This window comes from Tubulanus polymorphus, chromosome 4 (genome assembly GCF_964204645.1).
Source record: "Tubulanus polymorphus chromosome 4, tnTubPoly1.2, whole genome shotgun sequence".
Lineage (NCBI taxonomy): Eukaryota > Metazoa > Nemertea > Palaeonemertea > Tubulaniformes > Tubulanidae > Tubulanus > Tubulanus polymorphus.
Genome location: NC_134028.1, coordinates 6,986,932 through 7,010,804, shown reverse-complemented (window position 1 = coordinate 7,010,804; position 23,873 = coordinate 6,986,932). Strand labels below are relative to the sequence as shown.

The following is a 23,873-nucleotide window of genomic DNA, read 5'->3' as shown; positions in this document are numbered from 1 at the left end:
CAGAAATTATTGACCATAGGAAACACTAATTCTGATTGTATGTCGTATATATTCTGATCGGAGACGAGTTTCTCGCGGATGGTATCGGGTTCGAATTACGGCAATGAATGATATCAGGGGCGGATCCAGGGCGTTTCATACAGGACTTCCATTTGAGTTCCCATTCGTTCGAGGCACTTTACTCAGGCAATTTTTTAAATTTTAATCAAATAAAGTGAAATGCCCACCCACAATTATATCGGAAATTCTGGACCGGGTCTAGAAGGCAGTAATGGGTCAAAAATTGGTATGGCCCTCAGATCAAGCCCCCGCCTGGATCTGCCCCAGGTTATGAAGAGAAACTGTTTCCGGGTTTTTCTGCGAATCCCCGGCGAGTTCAATCGGTTTTATTCGTCATCTAAAATCACTCGTTTATGCTCGGCTAAAATAGTTCGCAAAAAACAAAGCACAACATTAAAGTAAAGCCTAGGATGAAAATGAGACTCGTGATATAATATCGAAGGGCAACGTTTCAATTGTTTTATCTCAATATTCGTTTTTGCCTGCTGCATGCTAAAAAATGGGCAAACGAGGGATGACAAAAATGATTTTAGTGTTAATAATCCGGCCTGAATACTTTGTTCATAAATGTGGTTTTTTAATTAATCCCTAAATTATAATATAGGCCTAATGAGTAAGTAAATTTTTTTTTTTAATTTTTCGATTCCGTAATAGATTATCAATACTAAACACTGGACCACCAGTTACCACAGAATATGATATTGTGTTCCTCATCGATCGTCTCATTTGGGATGAGTTTTAACTTTTAAATATAATTCTATTATTCTATTCCGGAATTGAAAAATTTGAAAAAAAAATTTACTCTTAACTTGACTTTCAAGTAAGTAGTCAAAAAGATGCACTGGATCCAGTTCCACAGAAATTGTAATTCAAGTCTGACTTGAAACATTAGTAATTTCGCATGTTTTAATCTTAAATAATTGAATTCTCCCTCTTATTGATTTGATTAATAGATTTCGTTTGATTTGTTTTGATTTGGTGTCCCTTACAAACCCACCATACCTGCCGGGAGCGAAACAGGGAGTTTGATTTTGAAATCGGAAATTGAAGTAAAGATGTACCTGTGTGATCGGCGGACGAGTTTACAGAATTTTCTGTTCAAATAGAAGTACATAATTGGAAATTTTGGTTCCAGTTCATTCAAATGATCTTCCAAACAGCCTGTACCAGTAAGTGACTGATTGTGGTTAATTTTGTTGGCAGCTTATTTAAAACATTGAGATTTAGGAAATAACTTGAAGATCATATTGTCCATCTATATAATTTTTCCTGCAGTCAAATTTTAACAGTGAACTATGGAACCCAAAACCTAGGACTATCTGGATGGGCAATAAGTCGTAAGTCGCGATCACACGAGTGTTTTTGGCTTGTGCCAAATGAGTGCCGGAACAACTATTCGCACGGGTGCCAAATCGGTCTGTACCTGTTTAGCCCACCCAAAAACGTCGGACTAGGCCCGAGCAAAATTTTAACAGGGATCGAACAATTACCTACGTGTGAATTGCAACCGGTTCTGGACTCACTTCGCTTTGTCAAAGCATTGTTTAGTATTGAGTGAGTGGTTTATGCGTGAACGCGCACTTTTGCCCAGGCCAAATCGTCTCCGTGTGATCGCGGCTTTAAAGTCGTAACAGATTTTTTGTTATCGAAGGGGCTCCATGAAACCACATTTATGCACCGCGGTAAAGGGGTTCGGTATATATGCGCCAATCTTATTCAGCCCGTAAATTACTTTATAGAGATAAACTGATATAGTCACCATTATCAGAGTTTTCCTACGGCGTTTATTTTTGTCCTGAAAGTGAAACAAGAGACAGTTTGAAGTTAAGCGACGGCGACAGCGCGGGTCTGACACTATCCCGACTAAACAGCCTCTTACAGCCTAATGATAAACACTTCAACTTAATACGGCTTTTATTTCTCAGCCATCGAGCGTAAAAGGCAGTAAAAGAGAAGGCATCGTCATGTGCGCGTGTCGTAGCTGCGAAAATTGCCGTCGGATTTTTTCCCGATTCCTTAGAATAACGCAATTCTTCAAACGAACAACCGTCCGGTATAAGGTCCATTCTGAGGGGGCTTATCAAACTGTAGACCCCCCAGATTTTCTATGGTGACAGATTTCGGCATTCATAACACAGGACCTGAATTTGTCATACCCCAAAAGACACTTCGATGTCCAAAAAGGCAATATCAAACGTACACCCACAATGAAACACGCCAATCTTTTTTGTTGACAAAATGTCAAAGGGCACTAAGAAAAAAATTTGATGGACTTGTGTGCGAGTGTCACGAGTCCCCCGAGATGGAAATGGTTAATTCAGGACTGCATCAATTATTATCATTTCCTTTATCTATTTCCCAATTGGAATTCTATACCCCTATCCGTCAGCTTCTTGATTCATGAGGGACTCAGGATATATATATATATATATATATATATATATATATATATATATATATATATATATATATATATATATATATATATATACATATATGTATATATATATATATATATATGATGTTCATATAAATTGCTTTTGATGGATGACGACGAATATCGAAAACGAAAACAGAAGAAAATCATTTTATGTTAATTAGGGAGTCGGTCATAAATCAAGAATGCGAATCACAGAGTGGTCAGAAGAACGGTCGGCCGCCAGTCAAAGGAATCCGCATCTATCCACCATGATAAAACGACGTCGTTGTTTTGCGGGGCTGCTGCATTCGTCGTGGTTTATCTTAAGCGTAAATACTCAATTGCGTCGCGGCGTTGGAAGCTATTTGCCGGCAAACTGGTCGAATAATGAGAAACACTGTCCGTCCCTTCAGAGCTATTACGGCCTACGACTTACGCGCAGAAGTGATATATATATATATGTATATATTCATTCTCGCTTTACGACGATATTTGCGTCGAACGCTGTCCTGAATATACATGAAATTGTGGCATATAATTCTAGACTACTAGATTGTGTAATACATAACATCACTGCAAAAAAACCGAACAATCGACGGCTGCACACTTTCATTTAGCAGTTGCCGGCTATCATATTCAGGGGAAGCGTCGACGAGTATTTTCCGTGATGGTTCCGCTCGTCGGGGGACGGAAATGTAAATCGTCGTAGAAATGTAGATTATCGTTGAGCAAGCGGTGTGGGCGAGCGGTTAGAGCGTTCGACTGTGGGAAGCCAGGTCGTGGGTTCGAACCCCCCCCCGTACTTTACCATAGTGCCCTCGGGCAAGACACTTATCCTCATTGCCTCTCTCCACCCAGGAGTAAATAGGCGCGATCACACGAGCACTTTTGGCCCTTGCCAAATTTTAGCATTGTTTAGTATCGAGTGAATGGTTTGCGTGTGAACGCGCTCTCTAATTAGGCACGGGCCAAATTTGGCCCGAGCCTGATCCGTGCCAATTTGGTCCGGGCAAAATCGTCTCTGTGTGATCGCGGCTAATGGGTACCTGGCCTGATAGATGACTCCTGAGCGCCTAGCAGCCGCTCGGATGTTACTGTGGGAGAGATGACTGATACATGAATAGAGTTATAGGCTAGGGGTAATAATACCAAGTTTGGAGCGCATCTGAACAGACTCTCTTGGATACCTGCGCTACATAAATGTCAATTTTTACGATTGCGTAGAAATATCCAACGATAGAAAATAGTTCAGCATTATTTGCTGCCTATACTGCGCCGTCGTCTCTTCCTCCACCTGTGCTAGATACTATAACGGGCGTATTCTATATAAAACAAATACAGAGTAAAAACGTTCGAATATTTGCGCTGAAATTAAAAAACTGATTCAAGAGATGAGCGATATCTACCCGGTAGTCGAAATAAAAAGGCTAGGTTTCTACGATCACCCGCCCGAGTTGCCAAAACAATCCAACGTCGAATGACAAGAGATATTCTGGTTAAAGACCACTCATGCGGTAAGATCGACATGTACAGATGTCTAGTTCAGGTCGCACTGATGTATAAGCCGCGATCGCCAGGATCAACTATTCACACGGGTGCCTGTTTGGCTCGGGCTAAATTTGGCCCGACCAAAAATCTTGGAACAGGTCTGAGCCAAATTTTTGCAACTGGTTCCAAAAGTGACTCAGTTCACTTTGTTAAGTATCGAGTAAGTGGTTTACGTGTGAACGCACTCTCTTAGGCACTGGCCAACTGATCCATGCCAATTTGACCGGGGCCAAATCGTCTCCATGCGATCGCGGCTTTAGTCACAACGGCGTCCTGAGTTTATCAATAATCTCTAAGTTCAGCAGAACCATCGAACTAACATTCTCAAAACATCGAGACCTTTCTCGCAATGATCCGTAATTTCATACATCGCCTGAAGTCGGTTTCTCGTATTTCTAAAGATGATGTTACATGCTACGACGCGAAAACGAAAAAAAAAAAACAGGCAGGCATTGGGTGAATTTTGATTTTTGATATCGGTTGCTTCAGAACGTGAAACATAATATAAAGTGAGTATTATACATATATATATATATATATATATATATATATATATATATATATATATATATATATATATATATATATATATATATATATATATATATATATATATATATATATATATATAACCACCTACTACCAAAATACCCGATTACATATTCCATACCGGTAGATATCATAGAATTGTCAAAATTAGTGGATTATAAAGATGTTGAAAAAACCTACGACAAAGAAAATCTCCAAAATTCGTTTTTTAGCTTTTCGTTCAGAAATCGTGGTCAATATCCCAAAATTGAATGCTCTCAGGGTTGAATTTGTCATTATTGTAATTAAGGGTAAGGACCTTTCACCACAAAAACCAAAAAGAAGCGTATATACCGCGTAAAGCCAACGATAGTATAAGTATAAGAACAGAAAATGAGAGGAAAATTGATATTCTTAAGTTTGAAAAATTTCGGGCAAGATTTGAGAGCTTTAAAATTGTTTAAATGAATCACTATGATGATTGTTAAGCTGAATTTTGGAGATTTTATGATCTATGAGCTGCTTTAGACGGCAACCAGTCTGACTAAGATAAAAAGCTTGAAAAAGACGTGCCCAGCCACTGAGGATCACTAAGTGATAATAAGTAGTAATTAAAATGTAAAAGATATTCAAAGATAAAATTACTGTTTTTTTTTTAGTAGCACTTGCTATGACAACGGAATACTTACATCATAGCGAACCAAAGGTGGTTCAGAGGGCGCCACTTGCTTCAAACCGCGGATGACCTATATACAGAGATATCATACGCTTAAGAAATTTTCAAACATTTTTTTTTTCGTTCTCATCATTCTAACGTGACCCGATGACGGGGTCCTTCGTACTGGGTTCACCCGTGGAGAAGGCCAGCGCTATAGCGGGTGAACTGCCGCGCGATGATCGTTAATTTAAATCTGAGAATAGTGATTTGCTTTATGTCAATACATCTGTGACCGATCCATCAAATTATATTTCAATTTACGAGAGCTTCGTAGGCGTGTAATGTAACCACCGTCCTCGCGAGAGAGAGAGACACAGACGTGGAAAAGCTGGAATTACGCAATTGTCGCGATCGCGCGGAAGTGATACCGGCGTGTCGTCATCTGCTTCGGGAAATACGTACGAACCCCTCTGACGCCGATCCCCCATCACAGTCGCATCATGTCGATATAACTAATCGCATGGGATTCGCAGTCACCGTATCAGAAATGAGACACTATTTCATCAGGGTAATGAATTCAACTTCCACATATAGAATTTCATTATCTACCTAATTAGGTCCCCGGACACCGTAGAGCCGCGTTCGCACTTCCACTAGTTAGACCATCCTAAATGGGTGCGTATCCAGAACGGACTTTTTGCTAGAGTGAATGCTCGGTCTGTTTTTAGACGGTTCTTTAAATGATGTATTGTGAACATGGCTTTGTTATTAGAAACTGATGATAGATTTTTTGATGGTGACAAGTAGATTTTAAAGCAGCTTGCAGTTCTGCCAACTACCTGCAATCTTGGAGCAACAAGACTTCAACTTTGACATTATGCGCCTTGTCATCATTGAACTATCATTTATTGGTGGTTTTGTAGTTCCAAAATTCATTCCATTAAATAGCCCTTAGCTACTATGTATTCCGTATAAATTTACGTTCATATATGCATAATCATAAAATCTTTGCAAAAAGTTGATATTTTCTTATTGCATTTACAAAGCTTCATTTGTCTGTTTATACTTGTGTGCTAGGTGTTGTGTGTTGAATGTCATGTTATGTACTTCTGGGGGACCGACCAAGTTACTTCTGGGGGACTGACCCAGTCTCTGCAGGGGGACTGACCTCGTCTCTTCTGGGAAACTGACCCAGTCTCTGCAGGGAGACTGACCTCGTCTCTTCTGAGGAACTGACCCAGTCTCTGCAGGGGGACTGACCTCGTCTCTTCTGGGGGACTGACCCAGTCTCTTCAGGGGGACTGACCCACCCAGTTTATTCATTTTTCAACATTATATCGTTCCTTTGTATAACAATGTCCAATAATCTAACTTCTTTATAAAAATTAAATCAATTTCGATTCTAAAACCATTTCACATTTACCCGTAAGATTAACTTACTTAGGCCGAAGTACTAAGCCGCGGAACCGATTCATTTAATCTGAATTTGAATCTTTAACTCCAGGCAAATTGAAGATGAACTAAAGTAATTTCGACTACGGAGTCAAATTCTTCCTTATGGACATTATGGTTACAGTTACTAATCTTACATATTAGGTTGATTTACGGCAAATTGTAGATGAAGTAATTCTAACCGCGTCAAATTTGACCGCGTAACTCAATCGTTCAACTTATGACGAATTGAATATAAACGAATCGGTCCGTGTATTTCAGCCGTGAGATTGTATAACCAAATCATCAGGGCCTAAGGTACTAAATCACATATCGTGTATCAAATATTATGATTCAGCCACCTGCAGCTTGTTTGCCCTTCGGTAGCCCGCCATATAATTTAATGTCTCCGTTAAGTAAGCAATTATCTGTTTCGGTGGCGTCAATTTTCAGCTCAGTTCGTCGCCGATTGATCGCTCATCCGCTAACCGCAGTCGCCTTCGTTAATCGATCCTAGCCGGTTAGTGGCGGGCACCGATAATCAAATCATTTCGTGGTCGGGAACAAGAGTCGGACAAGCGTTCGGCAAATATAGACTCAGTTATCGGTGTGATCACTATTTAAACACGCGCTTCTAGAAACAACGGAATCTGGGACAATTTTTCAGTCACCACGAAAGCCGTTAAAGCTTTTGTAAACCATCGACTAAGTTTGGATCGTCATTAGAAAATTTCGGATTAATTTTTTCTCGTAACGGGCCCACAGGCCCATCCTCGGAGACCACATGCGTAGTAAAGATTCTAAATATGAAACGTGTGTTTGATCTCTCAGACGCAATGAAATCAGCTTTCAACGCGAGCATAAAGATCACAGCGATTGTATTCAGATACATGAAAATGGTTAAGGCGTACGCCAGACTTAAGATCTATTTTTGGCCCAGGTCAGGATGGAGAGGTTGGGCGACAATAATGTGCACTATTTGTATTTCACAGCATCACTTTGAGTTATTGGCAGTTGGCAGAGGGAGCCCAAACCCCTATCCTGTTTTCTGCCAAGATAACATCAATATATGTTAATTTTGTTTTAGACTTTAGATCCTCAGAATATGGTCAATTTTTTCAGATTTTCTTGGGAGAGTGCTCTCAAACCCCCTAAAAGGCTTCAGGCCTTCACTTCTCATTTACTGTACAACTAGACCTATGACGTTTTGGGCCACCAATTCTTAATCACTGGATCAGATGCGCTGCTATCTTTTCCGCACGATTAAAATCACGAAAACGTGTAGGAAGACACGTGTAAGTCGAACATTAACGATAATTTAACAAGATGTCGCACGACATGTAGCACATCTTTGATACTAACGCGATAATGATGTCTCCTGTGAACCGAGTCAACCGTTTACTGTAATCTGACGACTCGATGACTCTAAAACTAACCGACCAGAAACTGTACATCGCATCAATATATATACACAGTATTTACAGTCAACAGCTATAATGATTGATTACAGCATGATCCTAGTTCCGAAGGTTCTCAGAGGCTATGGGGGACGGTCCAATGATAGAAGTATGATGTTTTACACTGTTTCAGATGAGCAGTTCCATATCCAGTCAAGCCTTTTGGTCTATACTACCGCGGTCGCACGAGTGTTTTGGCTTGCACCTAATGAAGCCCGGGCCAACTGTTCACAAGAATGCCAAATGGACCCGTGCTTGTTTGACCCGTGCCAACCAAACACGTCGGACCAGGCCCGTGCCAAATGCTAAAATTGGTTAAAAAATTGCGTGTGAATGTTTACTAGTTCGGGAAGTGACTCGACTTACTTTGCTGAAGCATTGTTTAGTGAGTGGTTTACGTGTGAACAGCCTTCTAATTAGGCATGGGTCGAATTTGACTCAGGTCTGATCCAGGGCAATTTGACTTGGACCAAATCGTCTCTGTGCGATCGCGGCTTATAGATATCACTATCTAAGGCAGCAGTAGTTTTAGGAATCGGTCCTGTCAGCTTTGCCGCTTTTACACCCCGGTCAAAATCCAGAGTCTATCGATTATAGCTGAATTCAAGTTCCTTTTACACCTTTCGAAAAACCCGTTCTTTTTTAATGACGGTTACTGTACCCTAGTCAAACCGGAGTCTGTAGGTGCTGCAATAAACCTTGCCTAACTCGAACATGTCCGACTCAAACCTGGACTAAAATTAAATCATGTTTCTCAACTTCCTAACGTAGTTTCCTATCCTTAACTTTGCATACCTAAGACATATTTTGCCGGTTCCAGTTCGTCCGAATTAGGCGAGGTTAAGCGTACTTCGAACGTCTGCTGGTCTTAAATTTCCCATTTTGCGACGACATTTCGTCCTCGTTTAAATCAATACATTTAAAGGGATAGGGTTTGATGCCGCCACACGTGTGAATTATCTCTCACCTTTGATGTTTCGTCCACCAGTAACACCTGGCATCGTTCGCATTGTAATAACGATTGCGTATGCGTCATAATCTTCTGTATTAAAGCTGCTACGTTCGTTTGCTCTTCGAATATGATCCGAGCCAAATCTAATAATACCTACAAAATACGAATAAATATTCGTTATCGATCCGAAACTTTCCTCCGGTCGGTCGGTCGTCATTAAAACAGTTAATGATGACATCTGAGAAGTGATGATACAGTTGGGCAGGGCACCAGCGCAGGATATCTGATGCGACCCTTAAAGCCAGGGAAACACGGATACGTGCATTCAAACATATTTGATTATTAGAAACGTTGCTTCCGGAACCACGTTTCTTGTTTCTCATAAACGCGCAACATGTTTCTGTCTCCAGTTTCCCTGCGTTGTGCGCATTGGGCTTTTATCATTCTTTTTAGCCAGAACACTATTCATCAATATCTAATATTGTACGATTTGTTAAGCTAAAAAAGCATTTTATAGTTTATTCTGCTGAGCCCGAGCTATTTGTTATACGGCTATTTAATGAAGATCATCTCCACGCCCTACTAGCAAATAAACCTTACGTGCACGATAATAACCGATTAATAATGGCATATCGTATATGTGCCAAAATGTATCTACTTGCGGGGAAGAAGTGGCTAAGGAACGTGCTAACAAGGAGGGTGGATGCTTGTGTAATGAGTTAAGATGGAGGGATGATACAGTTGCAGGGGTGGATCTAGCAGGGTCGGATTCAGGGAGGGGTGCACCCCCAAAATGGGCCTATAATTAAAAGGGCACACCGAAAAAAGCTAATCTGGAAAGTAAACTAATTTTTGGAAATACAAAGAACAAGCTTATGAGCATAAACTTGTATAAAGTATCAATTCAATATATTTCGTTATGTCGTGAAATTTCTGGGCAACTTGACATTTGTAGGGGGGAGGTTATGCACCCCCTGTACCCTTCCCTTTGATCCACCTCTGAGTGGTGTGTGGGTTAAGCATGTGGGGTACAAGAACAACTGAGGGGATGGTACACGATATCAAGGAGTACAATAAGAGGGATAAAACATGCGGTACAATTTGAGAAGAGCAAGGTTTAGAAGGAAGAATAAGGGACGGTAAAATAAGGTGAAGATGACAAGTCCTAGAAGTGGGAGTCGTAGTAGTGACGACGAATGAGTGAAACGTAAAATCGTAATGAATTGATTATTTTTGCCCTAGATTTATTTCATCACATTTTTTTCGAAAAACATTTCAACAAAAAAGATGAGCTTTTTATTTTACATCATTTCAAGAAAGCCTTGATGAGCGAAGAAATCGTTACGCAATAATTATTCTATTTTTGATTATTCCACTTGCCGTCGACGGGTTTTTTTTTCTATTTACCTGATTGCGTTTGTTTTCGAGTTGAGAACGTTGATATAGTTGAGCGTTGCGTATTCCTATTCCGCAGAACGCTAAATACGAGGCAAATACCTGAAAAATATGCGCACAGAAAAATTAGATTATCACTGGGTCTAAGCCTTATGATCTACGAACATTCTCACGCGGTGGCAGGGGCAGATCCAGGGGGACTATCCATTTTGGAAAAAGCAAGTAACTTGATTTCCAATAGGTGCAATCGATATACCGAGCCCATCGCAACTACCAAGTTTCAAGAAATTCGCATATCATTTGTAGTGTGTAGAATGCTTACAAGAAATTCAAGATGTCCTCAACCATGGTGGCCATTTTAGAAAAAACGAGAACATTGATTTTTGTTTTATGCTATAATCCATGGACTTAGCACATCATACCGACCAATTTTCAAGAAAATCATGGCACTTACGAGAAATTCAAAATATCAGCTGAGGTAACCATTTTCATAGAGCAAAAGTTATAATCAAGGAACCTAAAATCATTACACTTATGAAGTTTAGAAGAAATTGTTTATCATTTGAAGGTTGTAAGGCGCTAACGAAAACTAAAGATCATTCTGGCTTTCCCAAAATGGCCATCGAGTAGGACATTATCATATATATGTCCGACTTGGCAGCCATTTTGGGAAAATGAGAAACTTGATTTTCCATGTAATCTATGGACCTAGCACATTGTATCTACCAACTTGAAGAAAGACAATTATACATCATTTGCATTATCTAGGGCACTAACAAGGTATTCAAAACATGCACGTTATGGCCATATTGGACGAGTGAGAAACTGCTGATTTTCAATAGGTGTACTGGGTAATCAGTAATAAGTACATAGAGCGCTAATGAGAGGGATGGGTCCAACCTCTCCAACACCAGGGCGATATATAATAAGTGATTAGCAAATGAATCCACTGATCTGTGAAGATTAGTTTCCAGATCGCCAAGAAAATCAGACAACCAAAGTGATTACAGCCACACTCTGTTGTATCGGCATGACTTCGGTACGAGGCAACCAAACCCTGGCAAGCGAGTGTACAATTCATAGCATCATAACAAGGAGCGAATTTATTTTTCACTTTCCTTTATTCTCACCACAGATTTTGTCGGTTTGATTTTTGCGGAACCGTCTACATTTTAGTTGAGAGTGGAAACTGAAAAGTCTGCTCCATAATGATCGAGATCATCAATAACCATCGAGCAATTATCGGTTCTATTTCGACGCCGGTAGATCATAGACAATATTATCGATTTCACCCTCTCCCCAAGAGACCTCCCCCCAAATGACACATACATTTTACGAAATAGCAACTGGGCGAAATTAACGAAACGGCTCAGAAATTCAAAACGGTGAAATTGGAAACTCTGTCGCAGTTAGTGTCAGTCAGTGAAGCATCATTGAAAACATATTAAAATCTTAGACGCTGAAAATTCTGTTACAGTCGCGCGATACTTAATCCAACCCTTCAGCGAGCGTCATCTTACTGTAATAGAGTCAGCCCTCAAGAGCATCTACTCTCTCCCTGTCTCCCCCTGTCTCTCCCCTATCTCTCTTCTCTTCACCCTCTCTCTCACTTGCCTCTCCCCTCACTCTCCCACTTTCTCATTCCTCACCCTCTCCTCTCCCCTCCCTCTCTCCCCCTCCTCTTTCCTCTCCTCTCTCCCTCCCTCTCTCTCCCTTTCTATTTCCTCTCCCCTATCTTCTCTTCCCTCTCCCTCTCTCACTCGCCTCTCCCCTCACTCTCTCTCCCACTCTCTCATTCTTCACCCTCTCCTCTCCCCTCCCTCACCTCTTTTCTCCCTCTCTCTATTTCCATTCCCTACCTATCTCTCTCTTCTTCCCTCCTTCTATCTCCCTCCTCTCTCTTCACTCTCCAACTCTCTCATTCTTCACCCTATCCCTTCCTCTCTATGTCCTCTCTCTCTCTCCCTCTCCCCCCTCTCTTAAGTCCGCAAAATCATGAATCAAATCACGAATGCAAACTCTCAGCGATGGTAATTTCTCTCCCGAGGCCTCTCTCCTTTTACAAACGACCGTTCAAAGTTTCACAGACAAAATAAATGCCTAATTTAACCGATAATATTGGATTTCAAGATTTCCCCGGTGATTCTCGACACGACTAGCCACTGGGCATGAAGTCTAAAATTTCAGAATAACACGAATAATTAGTAGATCGATGACCAACCTAATCCCCTGGCAGGAACGTTTTAAAATTGGTCATTACCGTAAACATGATACTTGGTTTACAGTAACCATTCATTCACCAATACATTAGTGGATTGAATGCCTCTTCTACTCACAACTTTTGTTTTTTTCCCGATATCGGAGATGACCCCGCCTAAATATAGCCCTACGTATCAGTTGTGCAGGCCTCGTTAAAACATGGCACGGCTATTTTTAGTCCTACGACAAACTAAGACATCGAGCCATACAGGCTTAACCATTCACTTTTGAAATAAGTCGTGAAACCAAAGTCTCGAGTGGGCTAAAAACTCCCGCACCATAAAATCTTATTTAAATCGACATACACCGACAACCGATTTCCCCAGTAGTAACCCTACTTCGATATCGGCTTCGGATAATTCACCTTCTCGTCTTTTTCGTCGAACGGTTCGTCTTTGACGCTGATTTTGTTAATGGCCTGAGCGACTCCGATCACGTCTCCGTCCATGTCTTTAATCGGCATGCACAGAATACTGCGAGTTTTATAACCGGTCCGTAGATCGACTTCGTCGTTAAAACGAGGATCCTAAAACGAAAATACGTAAATTTATCGATTAAATTACCGGTGGTGAACGTCACATTCTGATATATCATCGAACTTCTGATTCTATCATAATTTCATTTCTACGATTCAGCTTCTCCTCATTTCCAATAACCCTGTAGTCGTTATTTATGGATGATCTTAATCAATCTATCTTTCAGGAAATGGGGCAGTGACTACAACTAGCAACTGGCAACTACAACTAGCCACTGATTTGGGCAACTGGCAATAATGGGCAAAGACTGATTGGTTGCCAGTTGCGATGACGAAATTCTCACACTTTTATTTGTTAGAGTAAATCTATATCTGAGTAATCTCAATGTTTTGTATTTCACCCGGCAAAATTGTATTTTCGATTTTTCATTTTCTAATCTTATGTGAAGTGCAAAGATTACTAGGTAGATAATGCGCTATACATATCAAGAAAATAAATTATCATTATTATCATCATTACTCTTTTTAATTAGGTTGCTGCAACTGGCGAAATCGGTCCCCGACCTTGACTGACCTTCACCGCCAGTCACTCATAATCAAGTTGCTTCTGGTTCAGTTGTGTCATTGGGGGCGATCTGATCGAGGCTTTAGCTCGGGCGGAGACTCTTTCACGGGTACTCGGAACAATATGAAGAATCCGGAATCTTTTGCCTAATATCGAACCGAAATTAATGGGAAGCTGCCAACCCCAGCTATCCCGCTACATGATGTGATGAACATTGTCATAAGTTGTCAAAATTAATTCATTATATCAATCAACGTTGAACTGACTGTTAAGGCAGCCGAGTCAATACACTATACCACAGGACCCACCAAATAAACACTGAACTCATCATTGATGGTAAACTTGGCAAACCTGGTTTGCCATAAGTGGAATCCTCGATTGCCGCAGTAGCATTGAAGTCCCATCATCAAGAGTTAGAAATAAAACCAGAGCAGAAATTGACGCTTGGCAAAGACAGGATCGATGAAATTTGGGAGTTCCCCTGTATAATCTAAGCAGAGCGACTAAGACAACATAAACTATCTGCACCGATACTGAACTAACTCCTTCCGACGAATTTTCAACAAAAAAAAAAAGAAAAAAAAACCGAGCCCCAAGTTTTATATAACCAAACGGATTCCATCGTCATCGATCAATATCATCTCCCCCTCTCCCCCTCTCCCCCTCTCCCCCTCTCTCTCTCTCTGGCTCTGACAGAGGGATTACAAGAACCTGGAATTACTGACGCAGTCTTTATTTAGTTCAGACGTGTCTCTACATCGCGCTCGGGCGAGAGAGTGTCGAAATCTACAATGATCGATCGACGTATCGTCGTGCGCAGATGACGACGTTGTCGGATTTGAAATTGAAAAATCTTTGAAAATAGAAAATGAAGAAAAAAAAAGATGAAACGTACTCGAAATCCCGTGATCCCATATTTCGAATTGATTAAACATTTCCTTTCGTAGTCACAGGTGAGGGCTCTGAAGGTTTAATAGAGCCTCGAGTGGCGACCAACGTTTTTGGCTCGGGCCAAAGATTCACACGGACTCTGCCTAATCCGCCTGTGCCTGTTTGGCCTGACCAAAAACGTCGTAGCAGACCTGAGCCAAATTTTAGCACAGGCCAAAGTGGTTAGATTATTGCGTGTAAATTGCTACTGGTTCCAGGAGTGACTCACTTCGCTTTGAAGCATTGTTTAGTAGTATCGAATGAGTGGTTTACATATGAACACGCTCCCTAATTTGGCACGGGCCGAATTTGACTCGGGGCCTAATCCAAGCTACTTCGCGTCTCCACTTGATCGCAGCTAGAACCTACTCTATTGCGGAGGGTAACGGGGGTTTGACTGGAATTTCATTTGCATTCTACTTCAGATGCAGTTTACAAATATAACAAATAGTAATGTACATTCGATATTACACAATATATCAATTAAACAAGAGTATGCAATTAATGATGAAATGATGTGACAGGCAATCGAATGAAGGACACACTACAAGCCTGAAGGCTGTGCCCCAGCAAGCCGTAGGTACTGTGCCCTGGGTCTAACAGGACCCAGTATTGCCGCATGTAAATCGAGCCCTAACTGGCCCGCAACGTATCAATTGAGCCCGAGGGCTGCTGTTCGGTAGATAAATCAAGGCGTGTCTGAAGATGCGCTTTCATATCAGGCGATAACAGACGTCCCTCGACGTTCAACTCATCCGCCGTTACCGATCCAGATACGCGCACACGTTCGGCATCCGGATGTGAAACTAAAGCACGGTTCGTACATAAAACGACATTTCGCGCAAGCCCCCGATGCATCGAGTTCAGCGAGATACGTCACGGGAAATTGTTTATTCGCCGCGTGTTTTCGTTGTCCCATCGGTAAATCCATCGAAGTGATGTTCCAGCCTTTTTTCGAAGCACGCCGAATTCTGTCCGAGATAGGATAAATCTGAACTTTTTCATCTGGTTTCGCCCCCTCCAGGCTACCAGACATATGTTAATATTCTCAGTGTTTGGAATTTTAGAGGTGCTGCATTCATTGTTAAGCGTATGACATAGTGGCTGCTGAAGTAGCGAGGCTTTCGATCTCCCCAAAAAATACAGACAATTAAGCTGAATTTCGGTATCATCTTCTATTTTTCACATTAGTTCAAAATATTTCAAAGCAATTACCAGCATTGGTAGAATATTGACAGCCACATTTTGTTGGGGTTGCTGATTTTCAGAGGGGCGGATATGAAAATGAGAGGTGGCCGTTCCTCTAAAACCTATAGAAGAGAACGCTAATTCCCTGTAGACATATAAAAACACTCTTGGAATTGTAAGAAAGTTGTATAGTCATATCTCAACATTTTAACTAATTGCCATTATTTTAAAATCATTTGATTTGGTAAAAACCTAGCGACTGGTTTTCTTCCATCGCGAAAAATGAAGACAGCACATATTTCTAAGATAGTTCAATGAAAACTTTTTCAAATTCTAAAGATTTTCGTCTCAGGCGAGAATGTTTCGATGCGGAAAATGATTCCACCGGCAATTTTCAAACTCATTATATCGCAGAATGAAAGCCGCAAATCGATTGGTACAAAATCGTATCCAATCACGATCGCGCTTTCATATTATGAAAGACCTTTGTAGAGACACTTCATTCATTTATTCAAACGAGAAAAAAAAACAAAGCGATATTTTTTCTATTCAATCATCGCTGACAAGCGACGAGAAGCTAGTCGTTTTAGATTGCCGTTTAAAAACTGGCCCCGCCGTTGATGGCCGTAGATTGCTCGCGATGCCGACTCGGTTTTAGCTTCTGTGCCGATTTCCGCGCTAGTCATTTCAGCCGTTTCCTGATCTTTCAGCCGACCGAACAAAAAAAAACCGCCCGTAAAGCCACTTCAAAGCCGCGACGTTAATGAAAAACGCTCGAGACGAGCGGAGTTTGCCACCGGCGGTTCGACACGTCTCAATAAAATGGTCGTTTATTCGAGAAATTTATCTTCATTTCCCGCGCCTGAAAGCGAAATGTAAACCGATGTTTCGATTCAGTTAACCACGATCGGCCTCGAAATATTCAAATCGACGATTGAACCGGCGCTACGGGGCGCGATCTAATTGCGCGCGAGCGCGCGCGTTTAGAATCAGTCGTTAGTGCTGTCGAGAATACGCTGAAAAACCATCAAAGAACACCGACGATGAATAACGCCGCGATTCTGAACTCGCGTAAGCTTCGAAATTGATTCCCGGAATCAAATACGATGTGCACAAATTCGGAATTTAATCGAGGCAGGATAACCGAAATCTGTTGGTCCATTAAGCGGGACGTACATCGTACAAAACATCAAATGAAGAACCCGTGAACCTTTCAGCCAAGCTGGCAAAAAATCTATTTTTTCAAATTTTCTACTGCGTGACAAAAATGTGGAGCAAAAACAGCTGGAAGTCATTGAGGAACTACGTACAAAGTAGGTCCATCATTCAACGAAAGGGTTCAGATTCAAACGCATCTTCAAATCGCTGAAATGCACGTGTACACATGACGATGGTTTCAACCTGTTGTATAAAATCTGAATAACCTAACGTACACGATGCACGGAAACACAGAAACAGGAAAAAGAAACATGTCTCCGAGCGTTTCCCCTTGCGTTAACCGGTTTACGAGAAACGAAAAACCGGTTTCGTTGAAACATTGTTTCCGAGATCGAGGATATTTGATTCTGTGTTTCTATGTATCGTGTTTCCCTGCGTGTCATGTGTGTCGGGCTTTACGAGAAACGAACGTTTCGGAAAACAATTTTCCTGAGATCAAACATACGTTTCCTACGTTTCCCTGCGCGTCGTGGTTTGCGAATCGGTGAGAACGCAACGTTTCACATATAAAATATCGCAGCCAATTCAGAAATATCGGAATTCACTTCAACGAGACGAGAACGAAACACGAGCGAAAAATGTTTTTCTGAAAGTATAACGCGCAATCAACATGTCGAGAGCTGTCTGAAATTATTCGCCATTAAAAGTTGAAAACCCGTTCGAAGTGCCATCAACGAATTTGCCTCATTTGCCTCATTTGCCGTGTTTGTAGCGTTTACCCAGCAACTCGACGAGGCGTTTTACAATTGTATGAAACTATAATAGAGCTTCGTTATATTTCGATTGCGTATTTGTATTTTTTCGTTCACCTACGTCATCTACTATTTCGGAATAATTAACAACCGCACAACAATACAGTGGGATGGTTTTGTAGCGGAAAATGATGTACGTGGATTACGTTTACTGTCATTTGACGTACATGGATAACGTTTACTGTCATTCGACGTACGTGGATTACGTTTACTGTCATTAAAACATTATTCGCGACTTGTGTTGGTTAAGCGTCTCTATATTGCTGTCATCATACTTATTACGTTATCTAGAACGGTCTCCAATTTTGAACGGACCAAGTGTTCATATCGGCGAAACATCCGTTCCAAATAGGTCCATTCCCTTTCAGACCGGAATAATTTGCACCGACCTAAAAAAACTGATCCAGGTCCGCTCCCTAGATGCATGATAGCAGTTTGCCCGTTATTATGCACTGGAGGGGATGTAATTTTTCGAAAAATTTTCACTTCATCTCCAGCACTTTAGGGTATTGATTAGTTAGCTATGTTATGAATCTAATTCCAGTTAGGCCAGATCTTTTAGGACCAGTGATAACTATCTGCAGTGAATTCAACAACGTGTGTGTCGATACCCACTCTGATTCAGTTCGTTTCAAATTTGGCCATGGACTCGGCCGATTCCAGGTGCCGACCCATTTAGAACGGTCTAGCTATTGGTAATACGAACGTGGCTATAGCAACATATGACGACCATCGTGGTAATACTGCTCCCATAGAACGATATTCACCAAATCAACAGTTATTAGAAAGTCTTGCAAACAATTAGATAAACATGCGTTGTTATTGTCGAGTACCCCAAGTACAAGGCGGGGATCATGTTGACTTAATCAACACGCGGCTAATTGAAAGCCAACCTCATACACAGTCAAGAGTGGAAAGAGAGGGAGGACGAGGGGAGGGGAATAAACAGGAATATTACTTCCATGGTAATAACCTCTAATAACTAGATGTCTTATGAATGAATATATATATATATATATATATATATATATATATATATATATATATATATATATATATATATATATATATATATATATATATATATATATATATATATATATTCTACGAAAAGCCCAACCTAGGCATATAAAAGATCTATGTATATATATATATATATATATATATATATATATATATATATATATATATATATATATATATATATATATACATAGATCTTATATATGCCTAGGTTGGGCTTTTCGTAGAATACAGATGGCTGACTTATAGCCTATTGTACAAAAAGTTCATACGTTTCTACAATGATGACCTACCAAAGCTACTGTGGCAATTGGGGATTCCGCTTATGACAAGCAAGAATCCACCAGGTTCACTAGTAGTCTTTCGGGTTCAATTTCTTCTATTGTCAATGAAAATCGAATGAACTCCAACGAAAACTATACCAATCACTGAGGAAGAAGAATGAAAGAATTGTATATTAAGTGGGTGCTGTGATAATATATGGATTTGGGAGTCTAAAAATCCAGTTCAAAGTTCGTTGCACATGTATTAAGACTGAGAGCTCGTCACGCCATCTGGCGGGATAAATGGCATTGGTAGCTTCCCATTATGCCAGGTAGCAGGATAATAAGAGGAAAGTTTTAAAAGACCTAGCAAAAAATATTGAATTCGAATGGAATTATTTCAGCGAATATCAGGTACGAGCGGGGGTAACGAGGTGCACGGAAGTGTGCTTCAGCTTCAGTCATCTTCCAGCATATCAGCGATTCCGAATGTTATCTCGCCTTGATGTTTTTCCATCTTCGAGAAAGATTTGTTTTCTTTCTCTTAATGAAAACAACTCGGCGCTGCTGGATGGATATTTGCAGATATCAATCGAATCCACAGGAACCCTCAGTTGGAAATCCGCAGGGAAAATCCGGCATCAATGTGTAAGATTCGACCGAAACCTGCTACACATATTCGACGATTTTTCTATTAGCTAAAAACATCAAATATGCATCACACGATTGCTCACGATTAAGCTTTTTAATACAATTACTAGGAGTATGGTTAAGCCACCCAGAATTTCGCCAAATTGACATCATATGAAATTTTTTCTTGAACAAGTTTTCATCATTATTTTCCCTAATGGATTGTTTTTCTCAATATTTCTCTGTCTTCCAATTTTCGATCCGTTTACATGTATATGCAAAAAATTAGTTTTCTTTGTTTCTTCGATCATTTGTATTCAATTCAATACGATTTTCAATGAGTCTTTTCCTTAGGGAAATTTTTTTTAGGGAAATTTCTTGAATAATTCATTAGAAAATTTATCTAAATCTAAAAAAAATTTCCTTAAATTTTGAAATATCAGTGATAGCAAAATTTTTTTCAATTTTCTCATTTTTTCCCGTTGCACCTCTTTTTTTTTTCGCTGGAAAATCCATACTGTAACCAAAAAGTTGGGCTGAGGTAAAAAAAAACAGTCTCCGAATCATGGACTGACGCCGTACAAGGCAAAACGAGGCAAAACAAGGCAAAACACACCTATGTTGGCAAAACACAAGACCATGTTATTCCACACTTCAGTGAATCCACATGAACTGATCACTCTCACGTGAAAACAATCCGTCAAAGCCATCGCGAATCATCGAGGACTACCGCCATGCGAGTGACGCGGTGCTGACGAAATCGAAACTGCTATCGGAAAGAATTGGGACATGAGATGTATCCAGAAGAAAATGTCGTTGATATATCAAAGACAATAAAATTAACCATGCATGGTGCGCAAGTCTTAATTTGTATTTGTGAAGCAAATATAGCTCGAGCAAATTTTCGGGGCAATTTCGTTAGACTTGTTTGTCTCGGGGGCTCCTCATTCAATTATGCTTAATCTTAAGAAAATAAGAACAGTCCAGACAGCTTCAGGGGTTGTATATAGATACGCAATCGAGAGAGAGACTTGGAAGAGGAACAAGGACGCCGCAAACCAGAAAAACATGTCTGCAATAATCAAAGACGGAAAAAGTTCAAAAGTATGAATATCATCGAAAATGTCAAAGTCTGAAGTCGACATTTTTCGAAAAATCAGGGCCGCTTTTGTAAACAACTCTCGCGCATGAAGGCTGAATTTATGAACACTCCTATGGTTTGGTTCCCCAATGAGACTTGAGGTTAGACAACGGTGGTCAAGGTTAACTAATTTTCATTTCAATAGTCTAACGATCTAAGACGAATATCAAGGTTTAAGATCCGTTCTTAGTCGTGTGGACTGCATAACTGGCCACGGTTATGTCGAAGTTCAGATTCAGATTACGTTCGCCGTATCAAATAAAGATTATACAATTCGGGTTCATTGTTTTGTTTTTCCGCGAATGTCGAGCAAAATTCATGTTCAAGCGCGCGAAATAAGCGAGCGTCATTAGTTTGACTGATTCACTGAATGACATGAAAAAAATTAGTAAAAGATTTTTCAAACAAACATTTCTTCTCATGATCGAATTATTCTCTTAAGACATAACACGTTAACCTTCGCCGATCGTCATGCATATTATACAGAATTCAAAGAGACTAGAAGCACGGCAGCTCCCTTCGAAGGCATTACAGCGAAGAGCAGCAATCTCACATGTTCGGAAGAATTAACGCGAACTCTTAACGCGATAAAAATATGACACTCGGCTCCGACGTATTTCATCACAAAAGATCTTCTTCTGCCGAATTTGGCCGCCCAAGAAGCGTTGCACCGGGGCCGAGCCAAATTTCAGCATGGGTCAAATAATGGCATCTAAAGTACTCACTTCGATTTTTTCACAATCATTGTTTAGTGTATCCAATGAGTGATATACGTGTGAATGTGACCTCTAATTAGGCACAGGCAAAATTTGACTCGGGGCCCAATCTGTGCCAATTGGACCAGGGCCAAGTCCTCTCCATGCGATCGGCGGCTTATGAAAATAGCAATTAATGATATCCCGTATTAAAACAAAAGGTCATTATTTCTTCCGAGTCGATATCCTATTTCGACGGAGAGCCAAGAAAGACCCCTACGACCCCGGCGATTTCGCCGCGATGATAACCGGTTTAAATGCGATTAGAACATTCTCGACAGAACTCTGGCCACCGGGTATATCATCATCATCATCATCATCATCGGTATCATCAGTATCATCATCGAATTGAAGACAGCGGTAGAAACGCGATAGTCCTCACACTTCGAATAATTGTTCGTTTTCACCGCGCGAGACGAATTTCGATCAAAGTGACATTTTCACTTTGATTATCGTTTTCGCTCACAGCCGCCCAGGAGTGACGTTAATGAATTTTTAAATTGGTTTCCACACGACCGACCGACCGACCGAGCGGCATCTCGCTTAACACTACGGTCTCTGTCGGTCTCAACTTAATTACAACCTATACTATAAAACAAACACGCGCTGAAGGATATGGTAGCGAACAATGAATTTACCCCTTTAACCCTTTCAGTGCATCTACACCACAGTGCGGTGTGTAAATTGCTGATGGACTGTGGTGTACAGATCTTATTGGTAATTAGTTTTAGTCTCTATGGCAGAACTTGTCAAACATAGTGAAATATTAATGAGGATACACTGCACCGCGATGTAGGCACACTACGCTCATTATTCAACAAAGTCTAGGCAATTTTTTCTAAATTTTCAAATTATCTCCAGCACTTTCGGAAATTAATTAGACAGCGCTGAGAGGGTTAAATCCTGTAGTTTTAAGTTCCCCTTTAATCTTCTTAAAGCCTTCTACAATCAAAGCAAACACAAGTTTTTAAATTCCTTTTGAAGGTGAAAATCGTTTTCATATTCCAAGAACGCAATGACCTCATCGGAAAAACGTAGCATATTTTGTTTTGGTTTTTTTGTCTGTATGATTCCACTCGGATTAATCATCTTCAAAGACTTCGCACGAGAGAGCGGTTGGTAAAACTAATAGAATATTTATCAGTCCAATTCCGTGCGAGAACCGTTAATTAACTTATCAAAGCTCGCGTTAACTTTTCGCGAGAGTTTTATCTGCTGCTGCTTCTTTTTCTTTGAGACGGCTGCAGCCATCAAAATTCGACCTTTCGACGAAATTCGATTTCTCTTCGATGAATAATCGCGATCAAACTAATGCATGAATAACGACGCAAAAAACCATCTTCCGTCGAAATTACATTTTAAGTCAATCCTCAGGGAAGGGTTTACCCTTTCAGCGCGTCTACACCGCTGTGCGATGTATAAATCAGTGATTGACTATGGTAATACACCGCATCATGGTGTATTGATGTAATTAGTAATTATTCTTTATTTCTATTGAAAGATGGCACTACCTAAGTCGAACATACTGCTACATCAGTAACTAACAATACGTTGCATCGCAGTGTAGATGAACTATAGCTATATGCCCTTTATTCAACACAATAGGGTGGATTCTTAAAAGATATCAAATTATCCCCAGCACTTCAGGGTGAAAGTGTTAAGCGGCCAGTTTCTTACAAGCTTCGGCTTTTTTCTGTTTTTTCCTATCCTATTTCAGTTATTTATACTGTGAAATGAATCCAATTAGTGATTGATTTATTTCTTTCTTCATTCACATTAGATGTATTAGAACATCAGTGCATAAATAATGATGTTCCATTTAATACCTATATGTAACTGAAATTGAAAAAGAAAGTAAAGATGATAGATGATCTATCATAAATCATCTTTATTTTCGTTTTCAATTTCAGTTACATATAGCTATTAAATGGAACATCATTATCAATACACTGATGTTACAATCCAACTAATGTGAATTAAGAAATAAATACATATATGAATCAGGTTTCTGCATATGAAAAGAAAAATGTCAAGGCTGAAGTTCTATATACTGGCAGAATACCCATCTTCCATTTGTCAATTTAGGAGTTGTCAGTGGGGCTAAGCAGAGAATACAAGACTGGATTAAGGAGGATTCGAAGGAAATCATGAAATCCGTCCTTCCTTAATTTTGATCGGGGCTACTTAATTAAATATCAGCTTAAAAACTTCTGATTGACCTTTCCG

General features: G+C 40.3%; 1 protein-coding gene across 1 annotated transcript in view; it reads right to left on the bottom strand.

Annotated features, from left to right (window-relative positions):
* LOC141903277 (dual 3',5'-cyclic-AMP and -GMP phosphodiesterase 11-like) overlaps nucleotides 1-23,873 on the bottom strand; it is a 71,252-nt gene that overhangs the window by 19,778 nt on the left and 27,601 nt on the right. The window contains exons 3-6 of the mRNA XM_074791367.1: nucleotides 13,072-13,233; nucleotides 10,461-10,550; nucleotides 9,069-9,206; nucleotides 1,820-1,855 (exon numbers count right to left, since the gene is read on the bottom strand). Coding sequence (XP_074647468.1) covers nucleotides 1,820-1,855; nucleotides 9,069-9,206; nucleotides 10,461-10,550; nucleotides 13,072-13,233 — 426 coding nt within the window. The remainder of the gene's footprint in view (nucleotides 1-1,819; nucleotides 1,856-9,068; nucleotides 9,207-10,460; nucleotides 10,551-13,071; nucleotides 13,234-23,873) is intronic.